Source organism: Cnephaeus nilssonii (genome assembly GCF_951640355.1).
Source record: "Cnephaeus nilssonii genome assembly, chromosome: 3".
Lineage (NCBI taxonomy): Eukaryota > Metazoa > Chordata > Mammalia > Chiroptera > Vespertilionidae > Cnephaeus > Cnephaeus nilssonii.
Genome location: NC_137074.1, coordinates 53963308 through 53986260, shown reverse-complemented (window position 1 = coordinate 53986260; position 22953 = coordinate 53963308). Strand labels below are relative to the sequence as shown.

The window sequence follows — 22953 nt, the reverse complement described above, 5'->3', positions numbered from 1 at the left end:
CCAGCAGGGCGTGTGCAGGAGGCAGCTGATCGGTATTTCTCTCTCATCGATGTTTCTAACTCTCTATCCCTCCCCCTTCCTCTCTGGAAAAATCAATAAAATATATATATTTTTAAAAACTGTTGCCTGTTTAATAAGTGATAAAAAAAATACCCTCGGATAAGGATAAATAAATAAATAAACAAGCAAACAAACAAACAAATAAAGGAGTCACTTGTTTGGCCAGATAGTCTTCCCACTAGACTTAAATTTTACATTAAAGGAGTCTGTACCTTTACTTGAGAAATAAAAAATACAGACTTTTGAAAAATGAGTTTGCTATTACAGTTGACAGACTTGAGAAAACTTTGGACACCATATATATTCAGGAAATATTTTGATGTTTTTTTTTAATTTCAATCACAGTCCACATTCAATATCATTCTATACCAATACCAGTTTCAGGCATATAGCATAATGCCAGACAACCACACACTTCACAAAGTTGGACCCCCCTCATACTTCAAGCACCTACCCAGCCCCACATATAGCCATCATAACACTGCTGACTATATTTCCCATGCTGCAATCCACATTCCTGGGACTATTCTGTAACTATCAATTTGTACTTCTTAATCCTTTTAATTTTTCTCCCAGCCCCTCAACTCCCTTCCCTAATCAGGGAATCATTAAGACTTAAAAACTATCTCAGCATACTAGATGGGAAACATTGAAAGCCCCAGAAGACACAAACAGAATTTTAAAAAATTTTAGTGATAAAAGCAAGTAGGTAAGATTATTTGTGCATTTTAACTTAACTTCAATTCATACTTACTTCTCTGACTTCTACAAGATGGTCTGGAGGTAAGTGAGCTCTTTTGCTCATTGATTGTAGTTTGGAATGTCCAACATTAAAAAAAGAAATGGCATTTTGACTTGGCCTCCTCTGGGATATAGGAGAATTACCACTAGATGCAAGTGAGAAGCTCCGTGATTTCAGAGGAGGGTTATTCTATTAGACAAACAAAGAAAATCATTCCTTTTAAAATCAATTTAGGCTCTCTAGCCCTGAACCTATGAGTTTTAAAAATTAAATTAATCTCAGAATTGACTATAAGAACATTTCTGAAACTGATAAATTTAAGGCACACAAAGTGTAAGCATTTCACATACCCATAGTAAACTTATGTATTTAGAAACTTAATTCCTGGTGTGCTATCAAGAATACTTTTTCACATTTTATAAATATTAGAATAATAACTTTCTAATTTCAGATTTTTAAATATCTTGATTGAAGCAAAAAGTATACTTAGCAATATTCAACATAAATTTTCTAAATGTAACATGCAAGTATATTTGAAACAGACTGGTGCTTTCTGATCACTGCCAATGACTGTAATCTTGCAGTATGAGTAAAGTATTTATGTCAAATTTCCTGAAGACTGTGCAGTAGGCCTAAATCACAAACAACTTTTTAAAACTCACTTATGGGGAAAAAACACTAGAGGGGAAAAAATATTTTTTTAAATCCAACTCTCACCTAGGTATAGATTCCTTTATTCTTCCCAGATACTAGTTTTTAGATATCTCTAAACTCAGATGTCAAGTACTGAGACTCTTCTTTTCAACTTAAAAAAATCACACAAAAAAACCTCCAAAGATATACAAATGACCAATAAGCATATGAGAAGACTTTCAACATTAGTCATTAGGAAATGAAATAAAAACTACACTGACATCCCATTTCATACCCACTGGGATGGCTATAACAATAAGAAAAAAAACACAACCCAGATTACGATAACAAGCACTGGCGAGACTGTGGAAAACTGAAGCCCTCATACATTGCTGGTTGGAATGTGAAATGGCTCAGCCGCTTTGGAAAGCCGTTTGGCAATTCCTCAAAAATTAAACAGCCCTAGCCAGTTTTGCTCAGTGGATAGAGCGTCGGCCTGCGATCTGAAAGGTCCCAGGTTCGATTCCGGTCAAGGGTACATGCCTGGGTTGTGGGCTCGATTCCCAGTGGGGGACTTGCAGGAGGCAGCCAATCCATGATTCTCTCTCATCGTGGATGTTTCTATCTCTCTCTCCCTCTTCCTTCCTCTCTGAAAACAATAAAAATATATTTTAAAAAAATTAAACAGAACTACCACATGACCCAGTAATTCCACTCTTAAATATATACCCTACCCAAACTTAAATACAAATGTTCACTGTAGTATTATTGATAATAGCCACAAACAGGAAATCCAAATGTCTACCAACTGATGGATGACTAAATAAAACATGGTATATCCATACAATGGAATATTGTTCACCCATTAAAAAGGAATAAAATGAGATACATGCAATGACACAGATGAACCTTGAGAACATCATGCTGTGTGTAAAAAGCCAGATACACACAGAAAAACCACATATTGCATGGTTCCATTTATATGAATACCCAGAATAGAAAATTCATAGAAATAAAAAATAAATTCGTGTTTCCCAGTGGCTAGGAAAGGTGAGAATAGCGAGTGACTGATAATGGATATAGGTTTTTTGGAGGAGGATGAAAATGTTCTGGAATTAGATAGTTGCAATGGTAGCACATCCTGCAAATATATAGTGGAACCTTGGTTCCTGAACTTAATTCATTCTGGAAAGCTTTTTCAGAAGTGATTTGTTCAAAAACCGAAACAATTTTTCCAATTAGAAATAATGTAAATTGAATTAATTCATTCCAGACTCCCAAATGATTCCCTGTTTTAACCTTTCTTACAAAATACTGAAATACTGATACAGTACATGTCTAAGTACTGCTTAATCTATAAACAAACACTTCTTTTCTTAAATTTATTAAACAGCCCCCTACTATAACCTTAAATCAAGCATGTCGAATTCTCAGCCCATGCTTGCCTTAAATGAGTCACTTTCAGCACTCATGCAGCATCTTTCACTGCCTCTGAAATGCTGTCACTGGCTACCTGCTTTTTGTATATCCAACTCAATAGTTTTTCTACCTCTTCAATTGCCTGTGATCATTGTTTTTTTCACACCCATAGCAACATTAGTACTTGATGGCCGCTTTATGTTTTAAAATTGTGCTAATTGTTCATTTTGCTAGCAACAAAAGAAAGAAAAAAAACAAACAACCAAAAAATATTCACATCAGGATTTCCTGAGATGTTAAATACCCAAGGTTTAGCAGTAAACTAACTTGCATTCTCTCCTTTGTTTGTGGCCTGAGAGATGCCTTTTGTTATGCTGATGTATCAGCGAGAAAGGACTGATAGGATCCAGAACTGACATTTTGTTCAAAGACTGAGACATTTTTTCCATGAACAACTTGGTCAAGAACCAAACTGTTGGAAACTGGAGACATCCGGGAGCTGAGGTTTGACTGTACTAAAATACTATGGAATTACACATAGGAGTATGTGAATAGCATCTCAATTTAAAAATGTAAAAAGAAATTAAAAAAATTCTTTCCCCATTTCTGTGCATTAATATTGTACATGAATCCACATACCTTGCCAATAGCTTCAGTGTGATGTTGTGTACATATCTGAAGTCTGCTAACCCAATGCTGTCGTTCTTTAGCGTCTGTGGCTGATAAAAACAATCTATAAGTTACTCACTTTTATAATTATTTTTGGAATACAATTGTCTACAGCAGGAAGAAAAGATAATTGAAAACCAGGGACTGGTACTACTCTTCCTAGAGCAAATGTCCCTGACTGCAGGGAGGTAAAAAAGAGACCCAAGCATCAACCTTGTTAGGTAACACAGTAGCTGGATGTGGCTATTTCATAAGGAGGATAAATTACATGCAGCTAGATGGGGATATGACACTTGAGATATCATAAGTTTCTCATAAAAATATGCTCTTATTTAGCCCTAGCCGGTTCTGCCCAGCGGACAGAGAGTTGGCCTGTGGACCAAAGGATCTCAGGTTTGATTCCAGTCAAAGGCATGTATCTTGGTTGCAACTCCTCCCTGGCCCCGGCCCTGGTCAGGGCTCGTGCAGGAGGCAACCAATCGATGTGTTTCTCTCACATCGATGTTTCTCTGTCTTTCCCTCCCTCTTCCACTCTCCCTAAAAATCAATGGAAAAATATCCTCCGGTGAGAATAAAAAAAACACACCACAACCTCTTATTTAAAACTTTCAGATCTTAAGCAGCATGCTCAGCTAAGTTATCATTATACTTTATGTATAGTAATTAGATAAAAATCACAAACTTCTACATAAATTAAATTTATCTAAACAAATATAACTATTTTATTTTAATGAAAATGAACATTTTAATAAATCCCAACTATGTCCATTACTTCCTGAAAACCACAAATCAAATCAAGTAAAGGGGTAAACTACTAACCAATGGCAGACATTAAAAAGTACCATTTAAAGAAGCCTGTATTTTTAGATTTTTCAGTAATTAGGGTTTCATCTCCACAAATATTTTAGAGGGGTCAATCTTAAACAGACCTGTTAACTGTCCCATCTAAAAAAATTATTTATTAAAACAGATTTCATAAATTCTTAAAGCAACTCCAAGGTTTAGAATATTGTATCTACATCATCAATGACAGTAGTTCTATTTCTAAAACCCAAATGAAAGCAGGGAAGTATACCAACTTCTCAAGGGAAAAAGACGATCACACTATTAATTTTTGCATCTCAATCATACCTCTGAGTTTATACTGTTCCCCACTGGCAGCATTTACAGTGAAGGTGTGAGAGTCTTCATCACTGGGTGATATTACAGCTCCTGCAAGCTGCAAAGTACCTCTGGGTTTTTGATTTCTAGACTGTTCATTCACAAAGTATTCCAATAACCCAGCTTCATTGTTTAAAACAAAAAATCTGTAATGAGTTTAAAAAGAAAAGGTCATAATTTTTAAACATTTTCCTTAGTCAAACTAAAGCAAACCAAGTGTTTTTTTTTTTAATTAATTTTGAGAGAGAGAGAAACATCAATGTGAGAGTGAACATTCATCGGCTGCCTACTACATGCCCCCTACTAGGGGTACAGCCTGCAGCACAGGCATGTGCCCTGACCTGGAATAGAACCAGCAACCTTTCTGTGCAGCGGATGCCGTTCAACCAACTGAGCCTCAGCAGCCAGGGCAAGCAAACCAAGTTTTAACCACTTACACACTTTGGAATTGTTGCCATTAAAAAAACTAAAATTCAAATGTATTTCAAGAAGTACTTGTAAGCACTAGGTTGAATTTCCTAGCAGTGAAGATTATTGACAAATTGAATGAGTTTTATAAAAGACATAAAACAGCCAGCTGAGAGATAGGCAGAGAGAGAGGGGCATTTAATAGGAAAGCAGCATATCAGATACTACAAAAAGGAAACAAAGATATAGTATCCTTTCAGAGGAAGCTTTCTCTCCAGAATTCATTAACAGGGAAGGTAAACTGCCCAAGGACAAATGGTAATGAGAATTTTTATTTAAAATTCATTGCAAAAAAATCAAAACATGAGTTTTGAGGTTAACTCAATGCTAGGTAAAAAATGAATCTAAGTTAAAATTTAATCAATAAAATATACAATGAGAATAATGTCAGGGTAGAAAGATTTTGTGAATGTATCATTAAATAGGTCACAACTAAAGATTACTTATCCTGTTTAAAAATGAAAAAGCTGCAATTGGAGATGCAGAAACATAAGAAACTTGAAACTAAATGATGAAATACTGATACACTTTGGAAAAGAAATTGATGTTCTGATTTGCTTCTAGATTAAATGCTTTAGGAAATATATTAATTCAGATTCCAATTTAATGAATATAACAGCTGTTTTCTTTAAAAAATATAAAAAGTTCCAATTTCAAAAAATTAACCTTTGGACTTGGAGCAGTTTGGCAATCTACATGTTAATGTGCTCTATAACAGTAAACAATTTGACCCAGTTCAAGGTCCTAGAAGATATTATCTTAAGCAATGCGGCAACCATTTCAAAATGGGAGAGAATGGAATCAGCCTTTTATTCAGGAAAAGGAAGTAAAAACAACAATAATAAGAAGCAAGCAAAAAGAGCTGAAAGTAGTTGCCTGAGAAGGGAGATGGAAAAGCAAAGAACTATTGTTTTTCTTGTTCATCTTTAAGCATGCTTCTCATTTTAAAAATTATGTTAAAAAGTAAAATAAAATAAATTATGTTCACATATTTTGGTAAAAAATATAAATTAATTTTAATATTTCTGAAAGTTTTAAAACTTCCATATCATTAATTACTATAGGAGTTAAATACCTTTTCATGTGTTTTATTGACCATTCATAATTCTACTTATAGTGAACTGCCGGTCAAGTTTTGTCCATTTGTAATAAGGTTATTTTATTTCCCCAAAGATTTAAAGGATTATTTGAATTAACATAAGATGGTCACTGACACCATCTTAAATTCCTGAAACATAAGACCTGTCCTAAGTAAAATGCACATGTGAATCTGCTATGGTCTGAGTGTGTCCCCCCAAAATTCCTAGGATGAAATCCTGACCTCTAACATAGCAGTATTAAGAGAGTGAGCTTTTGGGAGGTGATTAGGTCATGAGGGCAGAACCTTTATGAATGAGATTAGCAACCTTATAAAAGAGATACAAGAGCATTCCTTGTCTCTTTTCTGGAAGAGGGTCCTTACCCGACTATGCTGGCACCCAGATCTTGGAATTCCAAACTCCAAGAGAAATACATTTGTTGTTTATAAGCTACCCACTCCGTGGTATTTTGTTATAGGAGCCCAAATGGACAAAGACATGAAAGCAATCTATTTAATATACTAAAACCCATTAAGTTGTACATTTAAATGGGGAAATTGTATGGTATGTGTACTATATCTTAACAAGGCAGTTAATAGAATAAACAAACAAAGAAGAATGGAAGGAAGGAAAGAGATGTCTTCCCACTGCTCTAAGCAATAAGTACAATTTATTTCAACAGGCAAATAAAAATGACTGGTCTCTTCTTCTAAAAGCAGTCACTTCAAAGAGTACAATATGTTTGGAAATGTAAAGTTTGTTATGAACACATATTTCTTATCCAAAAGCATTATCACTTTTTTAACAACATGGGAGGCACTCACCTAGACATACAGAAAGTTATACTGAGAAGAGACTGAGCATGGAGATTCCAGTTAATACTGTATTATATATTTTAAAGATACCAAGACAGTAGGTCTTAAAAGTTCTCATCACAAGAAAATAAAGTGTAACTATGTATGGGACGAATGTTAACTACACTTACTATGGTGATCATTTCCCAATACAAGCGTACCCCAGAGATATTAAGGGTTTGGATCCATACTACTGCACTAAAGTGAACATTGCAATAAAGAAGTCACAAACTTTTTTGGTTTCCCAGTGCACATAAAAGTTACGGTTATACTACACTGCAGTCTACTAAGTATGCAATAGTATTATGTCTAAAAAATGTAAATACTTAATTTAAAATACTTTATTTCTGAAAAATGATAACCATTTATCAAATTAAGCCAATAACTGATTATCTAGCACCAAGCTGATGCTATGAACCCACTTTCAATAATAGAGCACTTGGGGCTATCTTTCTTTATACATGGATTAATCCAAATATTCTCCCTTCATCCTTTCTATGGAGAGATATTTTACAAGATATGAAGATAGGGGATAAAGAGGCATTCTGCATAGTGAGGAAACTTAACAAAGCTATTTTTCCCAGAAGAGTACTAGACTCTTGATTGAGGCATTTTGATTTATTTTTATCTTATTTTTATTTTTTGTGCACCGTTCCTGGAGGTACTGCAATACCAGGTCGATGTGTGGAGTGGACGGAGCAAGCTCCTATTCCATCTCCTAATTCCAAAAATCCATTTAATATACTGTCCTCGGATAGAGGCCGTATCAGATATTAAATTGATAAGAACAGATACTACACTTGATCTTAGCCAAAAGGCCGAGAAGCGATGATTGAGGCATTTTTAGTCAGTTGGCCTAACCAATTAGCTAAGGAAATATGAAACAAAGGCTAAGTGTGACAGGGAAATTTAAGATTCAACTTTTTACAAATCTTCACCTGCAGAAGATTCACCTAAGTTGTTAAAAGAAAATACTGTTAAGATTGGCAACTAAGTAAATTGTTATTTTTCCGCAATTTCAAAATAACAAAGACTGCCAGTTTGGGGGAAATAACTAAACTTTAGCCCACAACTTATGTGAAGTATTATGAAAAGCAACTTTAATCCAAAAATATGCTGACTCAGAAGTATATCTTATAATGACAAGAATAAACTTTAGTCAAGATTGTAGAAGGAAAGGTAACCATGTGCTTTGTTCCAACCATCCCAGGGCTTTAATGTTCAGTGCATGTACAGACTTCTAAGCCAAATGGGAAGTTATCTCATCTTCAGGAATTTTAGTTGAAGGTGGAAGGAGGTGGGTTCAGAAGATGATCTTGTTGCTGGGCACTTTCCTAGGGCAATATATTACAGAGCAAGCAGTTATAAGTATGCCCATGCCAGATTTCTCCACACTGCTCTAAGTCAAGTTCTAAATTGCTCTGAGTTGCCCTTAGTCAAAATAACATGGCCTGCAGGGAAACTGTCTTGAATATCTGACACAGGTGCAGTGCTTTTGTTAGAGGCTTCACATGTAGCACAAGGACAAATGTGGCTAGACATGCCGAAGAAACTGAGCTACAAAGCCTAGGGTCCCTTAACATGGTCTTAACCTTCCTGTTCCTCTTTTATCCTTCAATCTGCATGTTCCATACTGAGGACCTGGTATATCTCTGCAGTACCAGGGTGTCTGGAAATGGAAGATGCAAAGTTTTCTAAAGTTGGCCTACAGCAGCCAAATTAATAAGGTGAGATCTCTCTCTGATGGGGAAGTTGGTAATAGGTTCTGTGTTCTTAGTCCACAAAGAGATACCACTTCACACCCATTAGAATGACTATTTTTTAAAAAGAAAGAAAATAAGTGTGTAAGTGTTGGTGAGGATGTAGAGAAACTGGAACCCTTGTGCACTGCTGGTGGAAATGTAAAATGGTGTAGCCACTAGGGAAAATGGTATGGAGATTCCCCAAAATGTTAAATATAGAATTAGCATATGATCTAGCAATTTCATTTCTGGATATATACACAAAAGAAGTGAAATCCAGGACTCAAATATTTATACAGCAATATTCATAGTGGCATTATTTACAATAGCCAAAAGATAAAAGCAACCCAAAAGTCCATTGACAGATAAGTAAGTAAATAAAATGTGGTATATACAGGCAATGGAATATTAACAAGTGATTCTAATCCTAAGATAATAGTAAACAAGTGATTCTAATTCTAAGATAATAGTAACTTCTGAGGCATTTGGAGGCTGTCGTTTGGAAGATGCCAACTCCTCCACCCTCTAAAAAAGAGAAGAAAGCCATCAGACTTTTAGAAAACATGATAAACCCTTCCCTAAAAGGTTTCCCAGACATTTTTATACTTTAGTAATAGCAGAATAAAATTACCATCCCTAATTCTGGTCTCTTAGAATGATGTGTCATAGAATAATCACACTTACCTGTACTGCCACCCAGTGACAAGGTTGGTGTACTTCATTAAGTAGCCGCATACATTTTCCATATGATCACTGTTTCAAAAAATCAGAGTGCCAAAGTCAGTGAAAATTACAAGAAATATCAGGAAGTTAACTGTATAGTTTTATTTTTAATTTTTAATATATTTTATTGATTTTTACAGAGAGGAAGGGAGAGGGATAGAGAGCTAGAAACATCGATGAGAGAGAATCATCGACCAGCTGCCTCCTGCACACCCCCTACCAGGGATGTGCCCGCAGCCAATGTACATGCCCTTGACCGGAATCGAACCTGGGACCTTTCAGTCCGCAGACCGACGCTCTATCCATTCAGCCAAACCGGTTTCGGCAGCTGTATAGTTTTAAAAATAGCGGTAGGATTGCAGTACATTGAGCTCCATAGAGACAGCGCCGGGAGAAGTGCGAGCCGGCCGGGCACTGGGTGACTGTGTGCTCGCTGAGGAAAAGGATTAAACACAGGCAAAGGAGATCCTAAGAAGCCAAGAGGCAAAATGTCATCACATGCTTTCTTTGAGCAAACCTGCCAGGAGGAACACAACAAGAAGAAGAAGCACCCAGATGCTTCAGTTAACTTCTCCGAGTTTTCTAAGAAGTGCTCAGAGAGGTGGAAGACCATGTCTGCTAAGGAGAAAGGAAAATTTGAAGACATGGCAAAGGTACACAAGGCCTGTTATGAGCAAGAAGTTAAAACTTACATTCCTCCTAAAGGGGAAACAAAAAAGTTCAAGGATCCCAATGCACCCAAGAGGCCGCCTTCAGCCTTTTTCTTGTTTTGTTCTGAGTATCGCCCCAAAATCAAAGGAGAGCATCCTGGCCTACCCATTGGTGATGTTGCAAAGAAGCTGGGAGAGATGTGGAATCACACTGTTTCAGGTGACAAGCAGCCTTATGAAAAGAAGGCTGCTAAGCTGAAGGAGAAATATAAAAAGAAGATTGCTGCATACCGAGCTAAAGGAGAGCCTGATGCTGCCAAAAAGGGAGTTGTCAAGGCTGAAAAAAGCAAGAAGGAAAAGGAAGAAGATGAGGAAGATGAGGAGGAGGAAGAGGAGAAAGATGAAGATGAAGAAGATGATGGTGATGAATAAGTTGGTTCCAGCGCAGTTTTTTTTCCTTATCTATAAAGCAATTAACCCCCCGAACACAACTCACTCCTTTGATTTTATTTTATTTTTCTTTTGGGGGGGGGGGGGGGAATTGAGTTTCTTTATTTCAAGTCACTAAACATTAGACATTTTGAAAGTTTTTGTATACTTGGTCAAAGTACAAATTACATCTTACAATTGGTAAACACAGACAAAATTATGTATGTAGTACAACCAACACAGATTCCTTACTAAAAAATGTCTAAACTTTTTTGCCTTCTTTCACATTGGTACTTTCAAGGAAAAAACACACACACACACACACACACACACACACACACAAAAACCTTAGATTAAAAAACGGGAAGGGAAAAGAAGGGCATATTTTAAAAGGACATATATATTGGAGACATACAACTCACTCCCCTTTTAAAGAAAAAAATTGAAATGTAAGGCTGTGTAAGGTTTGTTTTTAAACTGTACAGTGTCTTATTTTGTATAGTTAACACACTACCGAATGTGTCTGTAGCTAGCCCTGTCCTGGTGGTATTTCAATAGCCACTAACCTTGCCTGGTACAGTATGGGGGTTGTAAATTGGTATTGAAATTTAAAGCAGGGCCGAAACCGGTTTGGCTCAGTGGATAGAGCGTCGGCCTGTGGACTCAAGGGTCCCAGGTTCGATTCCGGTCAAGGGCATGTACCTTGGTTGCGGGCACATCACCAGTAGGGGGTGTGCAGGAGGCAGCTGATCGATGTTTCTCTCTCATCGATGTTTCTAACTCTCTATCTCTCTCTCTTCCTCTCTGTAAAAAAAAATCAATAAAATATATTTTAAAAAAAATAAAAAAATAAAAAAAAATAATAATAATAAAAAAAGAAATTTAAAGCAGGTTCTTTGTGCACAGCACAAATTAGTTATATATGGGGATGGTAGTTTTTCCATCTTCACTTTTCTCTAATGCAGCTTATAAATAATCATTGTTGTTATGTTAACTGAATACCACTCTGTAATTGAAAAAAAAAGTTGCAGCTATTTTGTTGACATTCTGAATGCTTCTAAGTAAATACAATTTTTAATTAAAAAAATAGCTATAGACATATATGTTCTACAAATGTTTCAAACTTTCTTCAAAAGTAAAATTTATAGATTAACAAATAGAGGTATTTAAGCCCCAAAATTTCATATGGTTGGTACTTTATTGTACCAGATTTCTTCAAAACAAGTATAATCCAATATAAATTATTATATAATATTTCAAATATAAAACCATTATATAAATATAAAACTATGTAAGTATAAACAGATATACTGTAAATATAAAAATATTTTATAACAATTCAGTGCTGAAGAAAAAAAAATCTAGTCTTATGGTTCTAGAATAAACTAAAAAAGGTCTCTATATCGAATAGTGCTTCCTCACTCTGATAAGACACACAAGAGGCCAATCCGTACTGCCTCTGATTGCTTGGGCTCCCACAATGAAGATCCTGTTTTTGATAAGAGTGTGACAGCTAACTCCCACTCCCTCACCTAGACAGGCATGAGGCAAAGTGCTCACTACAAGTCTTGCCACTGGAAAGATTTTATTTGGGACCTATATCATTAGCCTTACTACAACTGAATTTCTTTACTTTCTGCCCTCTTTTTTCATTTATTGCAGATAAGTTCTGTTTTAGTAGTTCATAGAAAATACAATATCTCACTGATCTTTCTTTTCCAACATTTTAAGTTTCCTTCTACTTAGGAAAATATATTGACATATCTTTTTTATATATGGGCTTCATTTTTTATTTTACAAATTATATTAAGAACTTTTAAAGGTACCTACTCTACTCTAAAGTTTCAACTTTACACCATAAAATGCAATGGATATTAAACATTTATTTTCTCTACTATCCCTGAGTCACACACAGCATATTTAGTAAAATTTCAGCTAACCAGCATCCCGGAAATTGGAAGTGCCAGGCAATCAGCCACCTTTAAAACATCAAAGGCAAAAGAGCAAGGGAGAGTTGACACAACCAATAGAATAAAGTCCCAAAAAGATTTAGATTGATCTGAATGACAGATGAAAAAGGTTGAAGATAAGGACATTCTCAGGCAAACAAAATAACCAAACTGACTAAGATTCTAGCAGCTATTACTGGAGAGCAAGTAGGGGGGTGCTTCAGGATTAAACTCAATGTGGGGTGCCTTTCTCATCTCATTTCTTCAAAGTGCTTGAAAATAAAGATCAAATCTGAAAATAGAGAATTGATCCCATGATTAAATATGTGGGTGGTTTTTTTCTGTATCTTTCTTTCATTGTAAGGCTAGCAAGACACTATTTATTAATGTTAAGTAAAACGGCTCAGGTCCTTTTGGTTTCATAAGGTCACTAATCTCAAGAAGATAAAGCGTGTCGACTTCTAAAATGCCAGCCTGATGTTCTGATGTATGTACTAGTGGCACCCTCTCCAGCCCAGCCTGCACCCTCTCCAATCGGGGACATCCCTCTCGCAATCTGGGACTGCTGGCTCCTAACAGCTCACCTGCCTGCCTGCCTGATCGCCCCTAACTGCCTCTGCCTGCCTGATTGACCCTAACCCCTCTGCCTGCCTGCCTGATCGCCCCTAACGGCCTGATCTCACCCCTAACTGCTCTCCCCTGCCGGCGTGATCACCCCTAACTGCCTCTGCCTGCCTGATTGCCCCTAACTGCCTCCCTCCCCCCTGCCGGCCTGATCTTGCCCCAACTGCCCTCCCCTGCTGGCCTGATCTCACCCCCAACTGCCTTCCCCTGCTGGCCTGATCTCGCCCCCAACTGCCTTCCCCTGCTGGCCTGATCACCCCTAACTGCCTCTGCCCTGCAGGCCTGATCTCGCCCCCAATGGCCCTCCTCTGCCTGCCTGATCTCACCCCCAATGGCCCTCCCCTGCCGACCTGATCTCACCCCCAACTGCCCTCCCCTGCCGGCCTGATTGCCTCTAACCCACTGCCGGCCTGATCTCGCTCCCAATGGCCCTCTCCTGCTGGCCTGATCGCCCCTAACTGCCTCTGCCTCAGCCCTCAACTCCATGGCTTTGTCCAGAAGGAAGTCGGACATCTGAAAGATGGCCGGTCGACCCATTCTAATTAGCATATTACCCTTTTATTAGTATAGATTCTGACATGTTAAAACTGCTACCCCAGCTGAGGAGTAGAAAGTGGAAACAAAGACAGAAGAATCTGAGGAGTCTGATGATGACATGGCTTTGGTCTTTTTGACCAAACCTCTTTTGTAACACATTCAATAAAAAGCTACACTCTCTTAAAACAAACAAACAAAAAACAGCCCCTTGGGTTTTTACTAGAGTTCCTCTACTCGCAGTCCCAGGTCATAGCAAAGTTAATTCTTTCAGTTCCACCAGTACTTGAAAAAGCAGAGATACTTAAATTGCTGGCTCTCACATCTTACCCAGTCTTCAGGCTTAAACAGTTCTTTGGGGCTACAGGAATCCCAATGCCCCTGGACTCTGCCCAAAAATAATTTCCCTTCCTGTTTTAGATATTTAATACATAGCTCAGATTCCCTCAACTGTTCTTGTCCTCAAAACATTCCTTCACTTATATGTGGAAAGAGGAGGATGAGGAGGAGGAAGAGGAGAAGAAGTGAGAAGGGGAGAAGAACTCCAATACAAAGAAGAGATTGATGTCCGGCCCACATGGCTCAGTAGTTGATCATCAACTTATGAACCAGGAGATCACAGTTCGATTCCATATTATTGTGGGCTCAATCTCCCATGGGGGGTGTGCAGGATGCAGCCAATCAATGATTCTCATCATTGATGTTTCTAACTCTCTCTCCCACTCCCTTCCTCTCTGAAATCAATTAAAATATATATATATAAACAAACAAAAAAAAAGATTGGTGATTGCCAGAGGGGTTTGTGGGTTGGGGGATGGGTGGGTAAAAGATACAAACTTCTAGTTATAAAATAATTAAGTCCTGGGGATGTAAGATACAGCATGGTGACTATCCTATATAATAAAAGCCTAATATGCTAAGTGTCTGGTCAACTGATCAGCCATTCAACCAATCAAAGCATAATATGCTAATGATATGCTAAGTCCACTCAACCGCTCGCTATGATGTGCACTAACCACCAGGGGGCAGACAGTCAACCAGTCGCTATGACATGTACTGACCACCAGGGGGCAGACGCTCTGACTGGTAGGTTAGCTTGCTGCTGGGGTCTGGCCAATCGGGACTGGGAGAGACAGACCGGGCACGTCCTGGAGCCCTCCCAAGGTTCCTCCCCGGCTAGCCAACCTCTCGCCTCCCTCCCCCACCCCAACCATGCACCAGTGGGGTCCCTCGGCCTGGCTGTGCCCTCTCACAATCCAGGACCTCTCAGGGGATGTCGGAGAGCCGGTTTCGGCCTGATCCTGCAGTGGAACCCCAGTGGTGCATGAATTCATGCACCAGGCCTCTAGTAGTTAATAATACTGTATTGTATATTTAAAAGTTACCAAAAATAGACCTTAAAAGTTCTCATCACAAGAAAAAAAAAAGTGTAACTATGTGTAGTGATGGATGTTAACTGCACTTACTGTGGTGATCATCTCACAATACTGTAATATAAACATCAAATCATTATGTTGTGCACCCAAAAATACTACAATGTAATATGTCAATTATACCTCAATTTAAAAATATATTCTTTGTTCACTCTGTCCTATAGCTCCATAACTTAAATATTATTTATTTATTGATGCTATGTAAATCTCTACACCAAGCCTCATTACATAGGTATTAGTGTGTAATAAAAACAACTCGCCGAAACCGGTTTGGCTCAGTGGATAGAGCGTCGGCCTGCGGACTCAAGGGTCCCAGGTTCGATTCCGGTCAAGGGCATGTACCTTGGCTGCGGGCACATCCCCAGTAGGGGGTGTGCAAGAGGCAGCTGATCGATGTTTCTCTCTCATCGATGTTTCTAACTGTCTATCCCTCTCTCTTCCTCTCTGTAAACAATTAATAAAATATATTTTTTAAAAAAAACAACAACTCAATTATGGTTCAATTTCTTTGGTTCTAGAACTATTTGTATTCTTCAAATGCACATGTGTAATGTGGAGAAAATGTTTCTTAAAACTTCAAAGTATAACCAGAAAAAAGAAGACGAATAAATCTACAACTGAGAAAAACAAAATTTGCATCTGAAAGCAATCAAAGATAATGCCTCATCTCCTTTACCTTTGTTCAGTTTCTCATATTACTAAAGGTATTCCTCATATCTAAGTTATTTTAACAGCTATCAATAACTTTTTAAAAGTACAATTTCGGTAGCATCATTCACTAAATAAAATCAAAGTAGCCCCGAGTGGGTGGCTCACTTGGTTGGAGCATTGTCCTGTACACCAAAAGGTCGAGGGTTTGATTCCTGGCCAGAGCACATACCTAGGTTGCAGGTTCAATCCCCAGTCTGGGTGCACAGGAGGCAACTGATAAATGTTTCTGTCTCACATCGATATTTCTTTCTCCTTCTCTCTCTCCCTCTCTACCCGCCTCTCTAAAATCAATAAAATCATAACCTCGGGCGAGGATTAAAAAAAAAATCAAAGTATATCTTCATATTTCACAGTACAGTAACGTTGTATGTTCAGTTTTTAATGTTATTAATATTTTGTTGATGGTTATATCTAAAAAGTTAACTTTCTCACAAAAATTATGAGACGATATACTTTGACAGTAACATAAAGCCAGCCTCAAAAGAATTAGAGATTTGAACATGCGATTATAAACTGCTGGCCTGCTTTTACTATGTAAAACATTCGATATCTGAGGTTACAAAGAACCAATTTAAGAATCCTGTTCTTTAGAACAGCAGGTTATGCAGTCCCTCCTCTCTCATCCTTCCCCTTCTGTATTCAGTGCAACCAGCTGATGTGGAACGACTGTGCCATCTGGTGGCCAGAATAAAGAGCTTTATAAGCTTATATCTTTTGTTCATTCTTTTCCTTTCTTCTCTCTACTTCTTTATAATTGAGTTATCATGGAATACCTTTAACACTCAAGCTTTGCTCCCATTTAAAATGTGCTAATTTTTATATTTTAAATATACCTGTTAATATGCATTAAATCTAGTTGTTAAAATGGAAATACACCCCATATCTGATTATATCATACTCCTATTTTGTGTTCTATGAAGTAAAAGATGATGTTCCAAAAGACTAATACACTAAAAAATAAGTCATGAAAAGGTTAATTTCTTCATCAGTCCTTTATCAACACTACCACTCAAAAAATTGTGTATATTCTGATCTTTTAAATTTGTTAACATTTAATTGGGATTAGCTCTAGAAGCTGACAGTCCAGAAAAACAGTTGATTAACTGAATTATGCCAAGTGGCATTATTATATTTAATCTGAGGCTCATCTCCTTCGATAAGCCTTAACAATTATTGCTTCAATTCCTAAATCTCCATTGCTATAACATATTTATTTATTAGTTTCCCCTTCTTTATCAGACTTAAGGAAGACACATAGCTTTAAACTAAGTCTCAGGTATACCACATTATAATCTGAATTGGTATATATCACAAAATCATAACCCCCAAAAGTATAGTTATCATCTATCACTGTACAATTGACCCCCTTAAACCCTGTCACATATCCCTCAACCCTCTTCCCCTCTGATAACCACCAATCTATTCTCTTTATCTACGAGCTTGTTTTTGTTTTTTAGATTCCATATATGAGTGAAATCATATGGTATTTGCCTTTCTCCTTCTCTCTTATTTCCCAAGGCACCATCCATTTTGTCACAAATGACAAGATTTCATTCTTTTTTATGGCTGTGTAGTATTCCATCACACACTCACACACACACACACACCTTTACTCTATTTTTGAACAGCTTTGAATCCTTTTATTTCAGTTCAACACAATTACCCAGTACCTTTTAAATGCAAAGCACTCTGAAAATCTTTTCTGCTGGAGGCTAATTCCAGCACGTCATAATAAATGCAAGAAATCCTCAGGTTGATGGGCTTCTATATTCAGCAGGGCTGAAAACATTATTGCCTAATGGAATAGCCAAAGCATTTCCCCAAACCTGAAGATCTGCATATATTATTGCCTGTTACCAGACAGCTGAAGGCATTTCAATATACATGTTATTGCCTCCTGCTGGCCAAACAGCTGAACAGCCAAAGGCATTTCCTCCAACCTGACAATGCCTACTGTATACTAAACCTTACCTTTGATACGTATTTCTGCTTTGCTATAGGGCAAAATGTAGGAATAAAAAGAGCCCTGGGTCCGGAGATAGAATTTAGCTACTACAGCTAAGCTTCCTCTGGCTCCCCCATGGATTACAAATGTATATTGTATTTCTAGTCTCTTTATTAATTTACTCGCAGCCTTTCTCCAGATTCCTGAACCCTTCTAGATGCTGGATATCACCCCGGCATTACTTTTCCACTGAAAAGAATGGGAAAATTTTTTTAAAAGGTAATTCTTCTCCACCCCCAATCCATAATTTTAAAGAACTATGTCTCCTGAAGAAAAAGACAATTAAAAGGGCTCCTACTGGAAAGGAGACACACTGAGACTATGTTTTTACCTGTCATACAAATGAAAGGAATTTCGTTGAAGATACAAGGTTCACTAAAAAAAAGGACAAGATAAATAGTGATTGAGGTTGAAGTTATTGGTCTTGATTGATTAGATGTAAAGTAAGAAAGAGAACAAAAGTGAGAATAAGGGTGAGAGAGAAGGAACAAAGGCAATTTCCAGATTTCCAGATAGAACACTGTGTAGATAGTAATGCTTCAGAGAAATTTGAATCATAGAGGAAGGTTTGGATTTGTTCCAACTTATGCTGAATTTAAGGGACCTGTGGGACATACATGCTACCCAATAATAAGGTAGCATGGTGTCGGAACACGCGCTCCTGAGTCTGCATATACTCCTGAACCCTGCTCGCTGTGTCAATTGTTGCAATAAGTTTCTCCTTGACCTGCTTGCTGTGCCAATTGTTGGAGTAAGTTTCTCCTTGACCCTGCTTGCTGTGCCAATTGTTGGAGTACTCACTTCTTGACTCCTGCTCCACTACGCCAAATGTTGGGTTCGAGTCCCTTTGCTAGGGACAGGACCTCCTTGGACGCTGGGTATTGGACAGAGAAGACATAAGAAGTCATCTACACTAATAAAAGAGAAACATGCAAATTGACCGTACCTCTGCTATGTCCACAAGACATGCCCACCAGCCAATCAGGTGCGAGTATGCAAATTAAACCAACCAAGATGGCGGCGGCCACGGAGCAAGCAGGAGGCTTGGGTTTCCCTGGCAATGGAGGAAGCCAAGCTTCCCACCCGCTCTGGCTGGCCATGGCCTCCACTCAAGGCTACAAAGTTTCAATTACAGAAGATAAATAAATCCCAACAAAAATGGCCGTGGCCACGGAGCTGGAGAGAGCAGGAGGTTGCCCCCAGTGATGGAGGAAGCCAAGCTTCCTGGCCGGGCCTGGCCTCCGCTCAAGACTACAAAGTTTCTATTATAGAAGATAAATAAATCCCAGATACCAGGGCCTCCGCTTGGGTCGCTGGGAGGGCGTGGCCAGCCTGCAAACCACCACAGGTCCCTCGCCCAGGCCACCCCACGCCCCAAAGGAACCCCCACCCTGATCCGGAACACCCTTCGGGGCAAACCAGCCGGCCCCCACCCGTGCACCAGGCCTCTATCCTATCTAATAAAAGAGTAATATACAAATTGACTGTCAATCCAACACACAAGATGGCCGCCACAAGATGGCCAGCAGGGGAGGGCAGTTGGGAGGGACCAGGCCTGCAAGGGAGGGCAGTTGGGGGCGATCAAGCCTGCAGGGGAGGGCAGTTAGGGGTGACCAGGCCAGCAGAGGAGGGAAGTTGGAGGCAACCGGGCCTGCAGGGAAGGGCAGTTGGGGGGGGGGGGCAGGCCTGCAGGGGAGACCAGTTTGGGGGGGACCAGGCCTACAGGGGAGGGCAGTTAGGGGTGACCAGGCCTGCAGGGGAGGGCAGTTAGGCATCAATCAGGCTGGCAGGGGAGTGGTTAGGCGGTGACCAGGCTGGCAGTCAAAAGCGGTTAGGGGCAATCAGGAAGGCAGGCAGGCGAGCAGTTGGAAGCTAGCAGTCCTGGATTGTGAGAGGGATGTCCGACTGCCCGTTTAAGCTCGATCCTACTGGGATCAGGTCTAAACGGGCAGTCGGACATCCCTTGAGGGGTCCCAGATTGGAAAGGGTGCAGGCTGGGCTGAGGGACACACACCCCCGTGCACGAATTTCGTGCACTGGGCCTCTAGTCTATAATAATAAAAGTGTAATATGCTAATTAGACCAGATAGCTGAACGACTTTCCAGACGAAGCAGAGGCTGCAAGGGCCGCGGCTGTGAGGGCCAAGCCCCTTGCAAGAATTTCGTGCATCGGGCCTTTAGTATAGGATAAGCTCAAACAAACTCAAACAAAAGAGGCTTTATGCCAAATAGTGACCTCAGTATTTGGGCTACAGAAAGGTACACCTGTGCAGTGTATAGCTTGCTGTGTCCTTGCTTTTGCACCTGCATATAGTAAATTAGCCTTGTTGATTAGGATTCCCACAGTCAGATTGGCCTTAAACATCTGGCGTACTCTGGACAGGGCCCCTACACTCAAATTAGCCTTGAACATCTAGCATATTCTGAACAGGGTTCCCACACATGGTTTGGGTTGGACACATAGCTTTATCTTTTTGTTTTTGTGTGTGTTATTTTTAAAATATTTTTATTGATTTCAAAGAGGAAAGGAGAGGGAGAGAGAGATAGAAACATCAGTGATGAGTCCAGCCAGCATGGCTCAGTGGTTGAGCATTGACCTATGAACCAGGAGGTCATGGTTCACCAGTCAGGACATGTGGGGCATGTACCCAGGTTGTAGTCTCAATCCACAGTGTGAGATGTGCAGGAGGCAGCCTATCAATGATTCTCTCTCTTCATTGATGTTTCTCTCTCTCTCTCTCCCTCTCCCTTCCTCTCTAAAATCAATAAAAATATGTTTAAAAAAAAAAAACACAAAGAATGTTCAGTGCTGCCCAGCCGGTATGGCTCAGTTGACTGTGTTGTCCCATGCAATAGGAGATCACCAGTTCAATTCCAGGTCAGGACACATACCAGGGTTGCAGGCTCGATCCCCAGTAGGAGGCAGCCAATCAATCTCTCCTCTGTTTCTCTCTCTGCACAGTCAATTGGAAAAAGACTATAAAACTAAGCAACCTGGCCCTAGCCGGTTTGGCTCAGTGGATAGAGCGTTGGCCTGCAAACTGAAAGGTCCCAGGTTCGGTTCTGGACAAGGGTACATGCCCAGATTGTGGGCTCGATCCCTAGGGGGGGACTTGCAAGAGGCAGCCGATCCACCATGATTCTCTCTCATCATGGATGTTTCTATCTCTCTCTCCCTCTTCCTTCCTCTCTGAAACCAATAAAAAAATATTTTTTTAAAAAAGCAACCTGAATGGGAAACATATTTTAATTGGCATTCTGAAGCCTCCAAACACATAAGTGACTCAAAAATTGTTTCCCTCCAACACACAAATTATGTATTAAAGCAAACTGAGTTGTCTGAGAGGCTTATTAAGTTTGAAAAAAACTTCTAAATGTTCGAAGATAGCTCAAAACCATCCTACTGGCATGTTTCTGGCCTGAGTAGAAGAGAGTTTATGGAACTTTACACCAAGAATCTCATTATCTACACCTTCTACTCTTTGCTGTTAGCCTGTCCTCCTCACTCTTAACCCTTCACTGGATGACTTCCCTTTCCATAACAATGAATCCGAGGCTGCTCTTACTGCCCCATTTAAAGTTAAACCATCGGATGGGTCTGGCCCAGGATGACAAACCCTTATTTCTTATAAACCCATGGACTAAAACTGAGCTCCATGCCTGTATTAAAGATTTCCCTAGTACCAAAGAGGACCCATTATTGTGTTTGCCATAGTATTTCTGCTCATATCCAAACAGGAGCCAGGGTTCTCTGACCTCTATTAGCTAATCCCTGGGCTCATAGAGAAAGACGTCTAATTATCAATTGCCCTTTTTCCTTTTCATCCATGAAAGAGAAGGAAATGCATTAGGTGTTTTGGCCCAATGACATGGAAACCAACATGGACCCACTGGATACTGTAGCCAACAATTAGGTCTGGTAGCCAAAGGTCTCCTACTCTATATGAGAGCTACTTGTAGCCACTGCCAATCCAACATGTAGAAAAGATAATTATAGGCTCTCCACTAACTCTTTATGTGCCTCATGGAGCCTATCTGCTAGCATGCTATGAAATTCTTTTATTGTCTTCATCTACTGTGACTACTGCTCCCTGTAATACTCTGAACCCTGATACTCTCCTCCTCTGATGAAAGCCCTCATGACTGCCTGACATTAAGAAGACTGACTACTAGCTACTTGAATTGATTTACAGAAAACATCTCTTGAAAATGCTGAATTAGTTTGGTTTACTGACGGTTCTTACCTAAAGGATGAAATAGGCCACTATCAAGCAAGCTATGCAATCATCTCTCTAAATAAAACCACTGAAGCCAGTCCAGTGCCTCAGGCAACTTCTGTTCCATACATTAATTTGAACTTGCAATTTGGCCAAAGATGGCTAACATTTGTACTGACAGCAGGTATGTCTTTGCTGTTGCCCATGACTTTGGTATGCTCTGGAAACGAGAGGATTTCTGACTTCTTCTGGACAAAGGATAAAATACAGTTATGTTTTAGAACTCTTAGAGGCTATCCAATTACCTACATCTTCAGCAATCATAAAAAATCCCTGGACATTTACTGGCAAACACTAATGAAAGTGGAGGTAATAATTTGGTTGCTGCTGCTGAATTAGCAGCATTAAAACAATCTCAGCCCCTAAGAGAAGTACCTATGCTACCAGCTGAAATAACTTGAGATTTAAAAAAAACATTATGGCCGGCCAGTGTGGCTCCGTGGTTGAGCATAGATCCATGAACCAGTAGGTCACAGTTCGATTCCCGGTCAGGGCACCTGCCCAAGTTTCGGGCTCCATCCCTGGTGGGAGTTGTGCAGAAGGCAGCCAATCAATGATTCTTTCTCATCATTGATGTTTATATCTTTCCCGTCCCCCTCTCTGAAATCAATAAAAACATTAAAAAAAAAACAAAAAAAAAACCAGCCCTGGCCGGCCTGGCTCAGTGGATAGAGCGTCGGCCTGCGGACTGAAGGGTCCCGGGTTCGATTCCGGTCAAGGGCATGTACCTTGGTTGCGGGCACATCTCCAGTAGGGGGTGTGCAGGAGGCAGCTGATGGATGTTTCTCTCT

The 22953-nt window shown here is 39.4% G+C and overlaps 2 protein-coding genes across 2 annotated transcripts in view; one reads left to right on the top strand and one right to left on the bottom strand.

Moving 5' to 3' along the window:
* Window positions 1–22953, bottom strand: part of OSBPL11 (oxysterol binding protein like 11) — an 87417-nt gene that overhangs the window by 48503 nt on the left and 15961 nt on the right. Inside the window, exons 2-5 of the mRNA XM_079767176.1 lie at window positions 9512–9580; window positions 4655–4830; window positions 3494–3573; window positions 815–991 (exon numbers count right to left, since the gene is read on the bottom strand). Coding sequence (XP_079623302.1) covers window positions 815–991; window positions 3494–3573; window positions 4655–4830; window positions 9512–9580 — 502 coding nt within the window. The remainder of the gene's footprint in view (window positions 1–814; window positions 992–3493; window positions 3574–4654; window positions 4831–9511; window positions 9581–22953) is intronic.
* LOC307097174 (high mobility group protein B1-like) lies at window positions 9945–10748 on the top strand. Its single transcript, XM_079767177.1, has one exon. The coding sequence runs from the start codon at window positions 10039–10041 to the stop codon at window positions 10630–10632; it is 594 nt and encodes a 197-aa protein (XP_079623303.1). The 5' UTR covers window positions 9945–10038; the 3' UTR covers window positions 10633–10748.

What these genes read in the sequence shown, in the direction of transcription:
- LOC307097174 (XM_079767177.1), top strand. Translation starts at nt 10,039, where the DNA reads ATGTCATCACATGCTTTCTTTGAGCAAACCTGCCAGGAGGAACACAAC.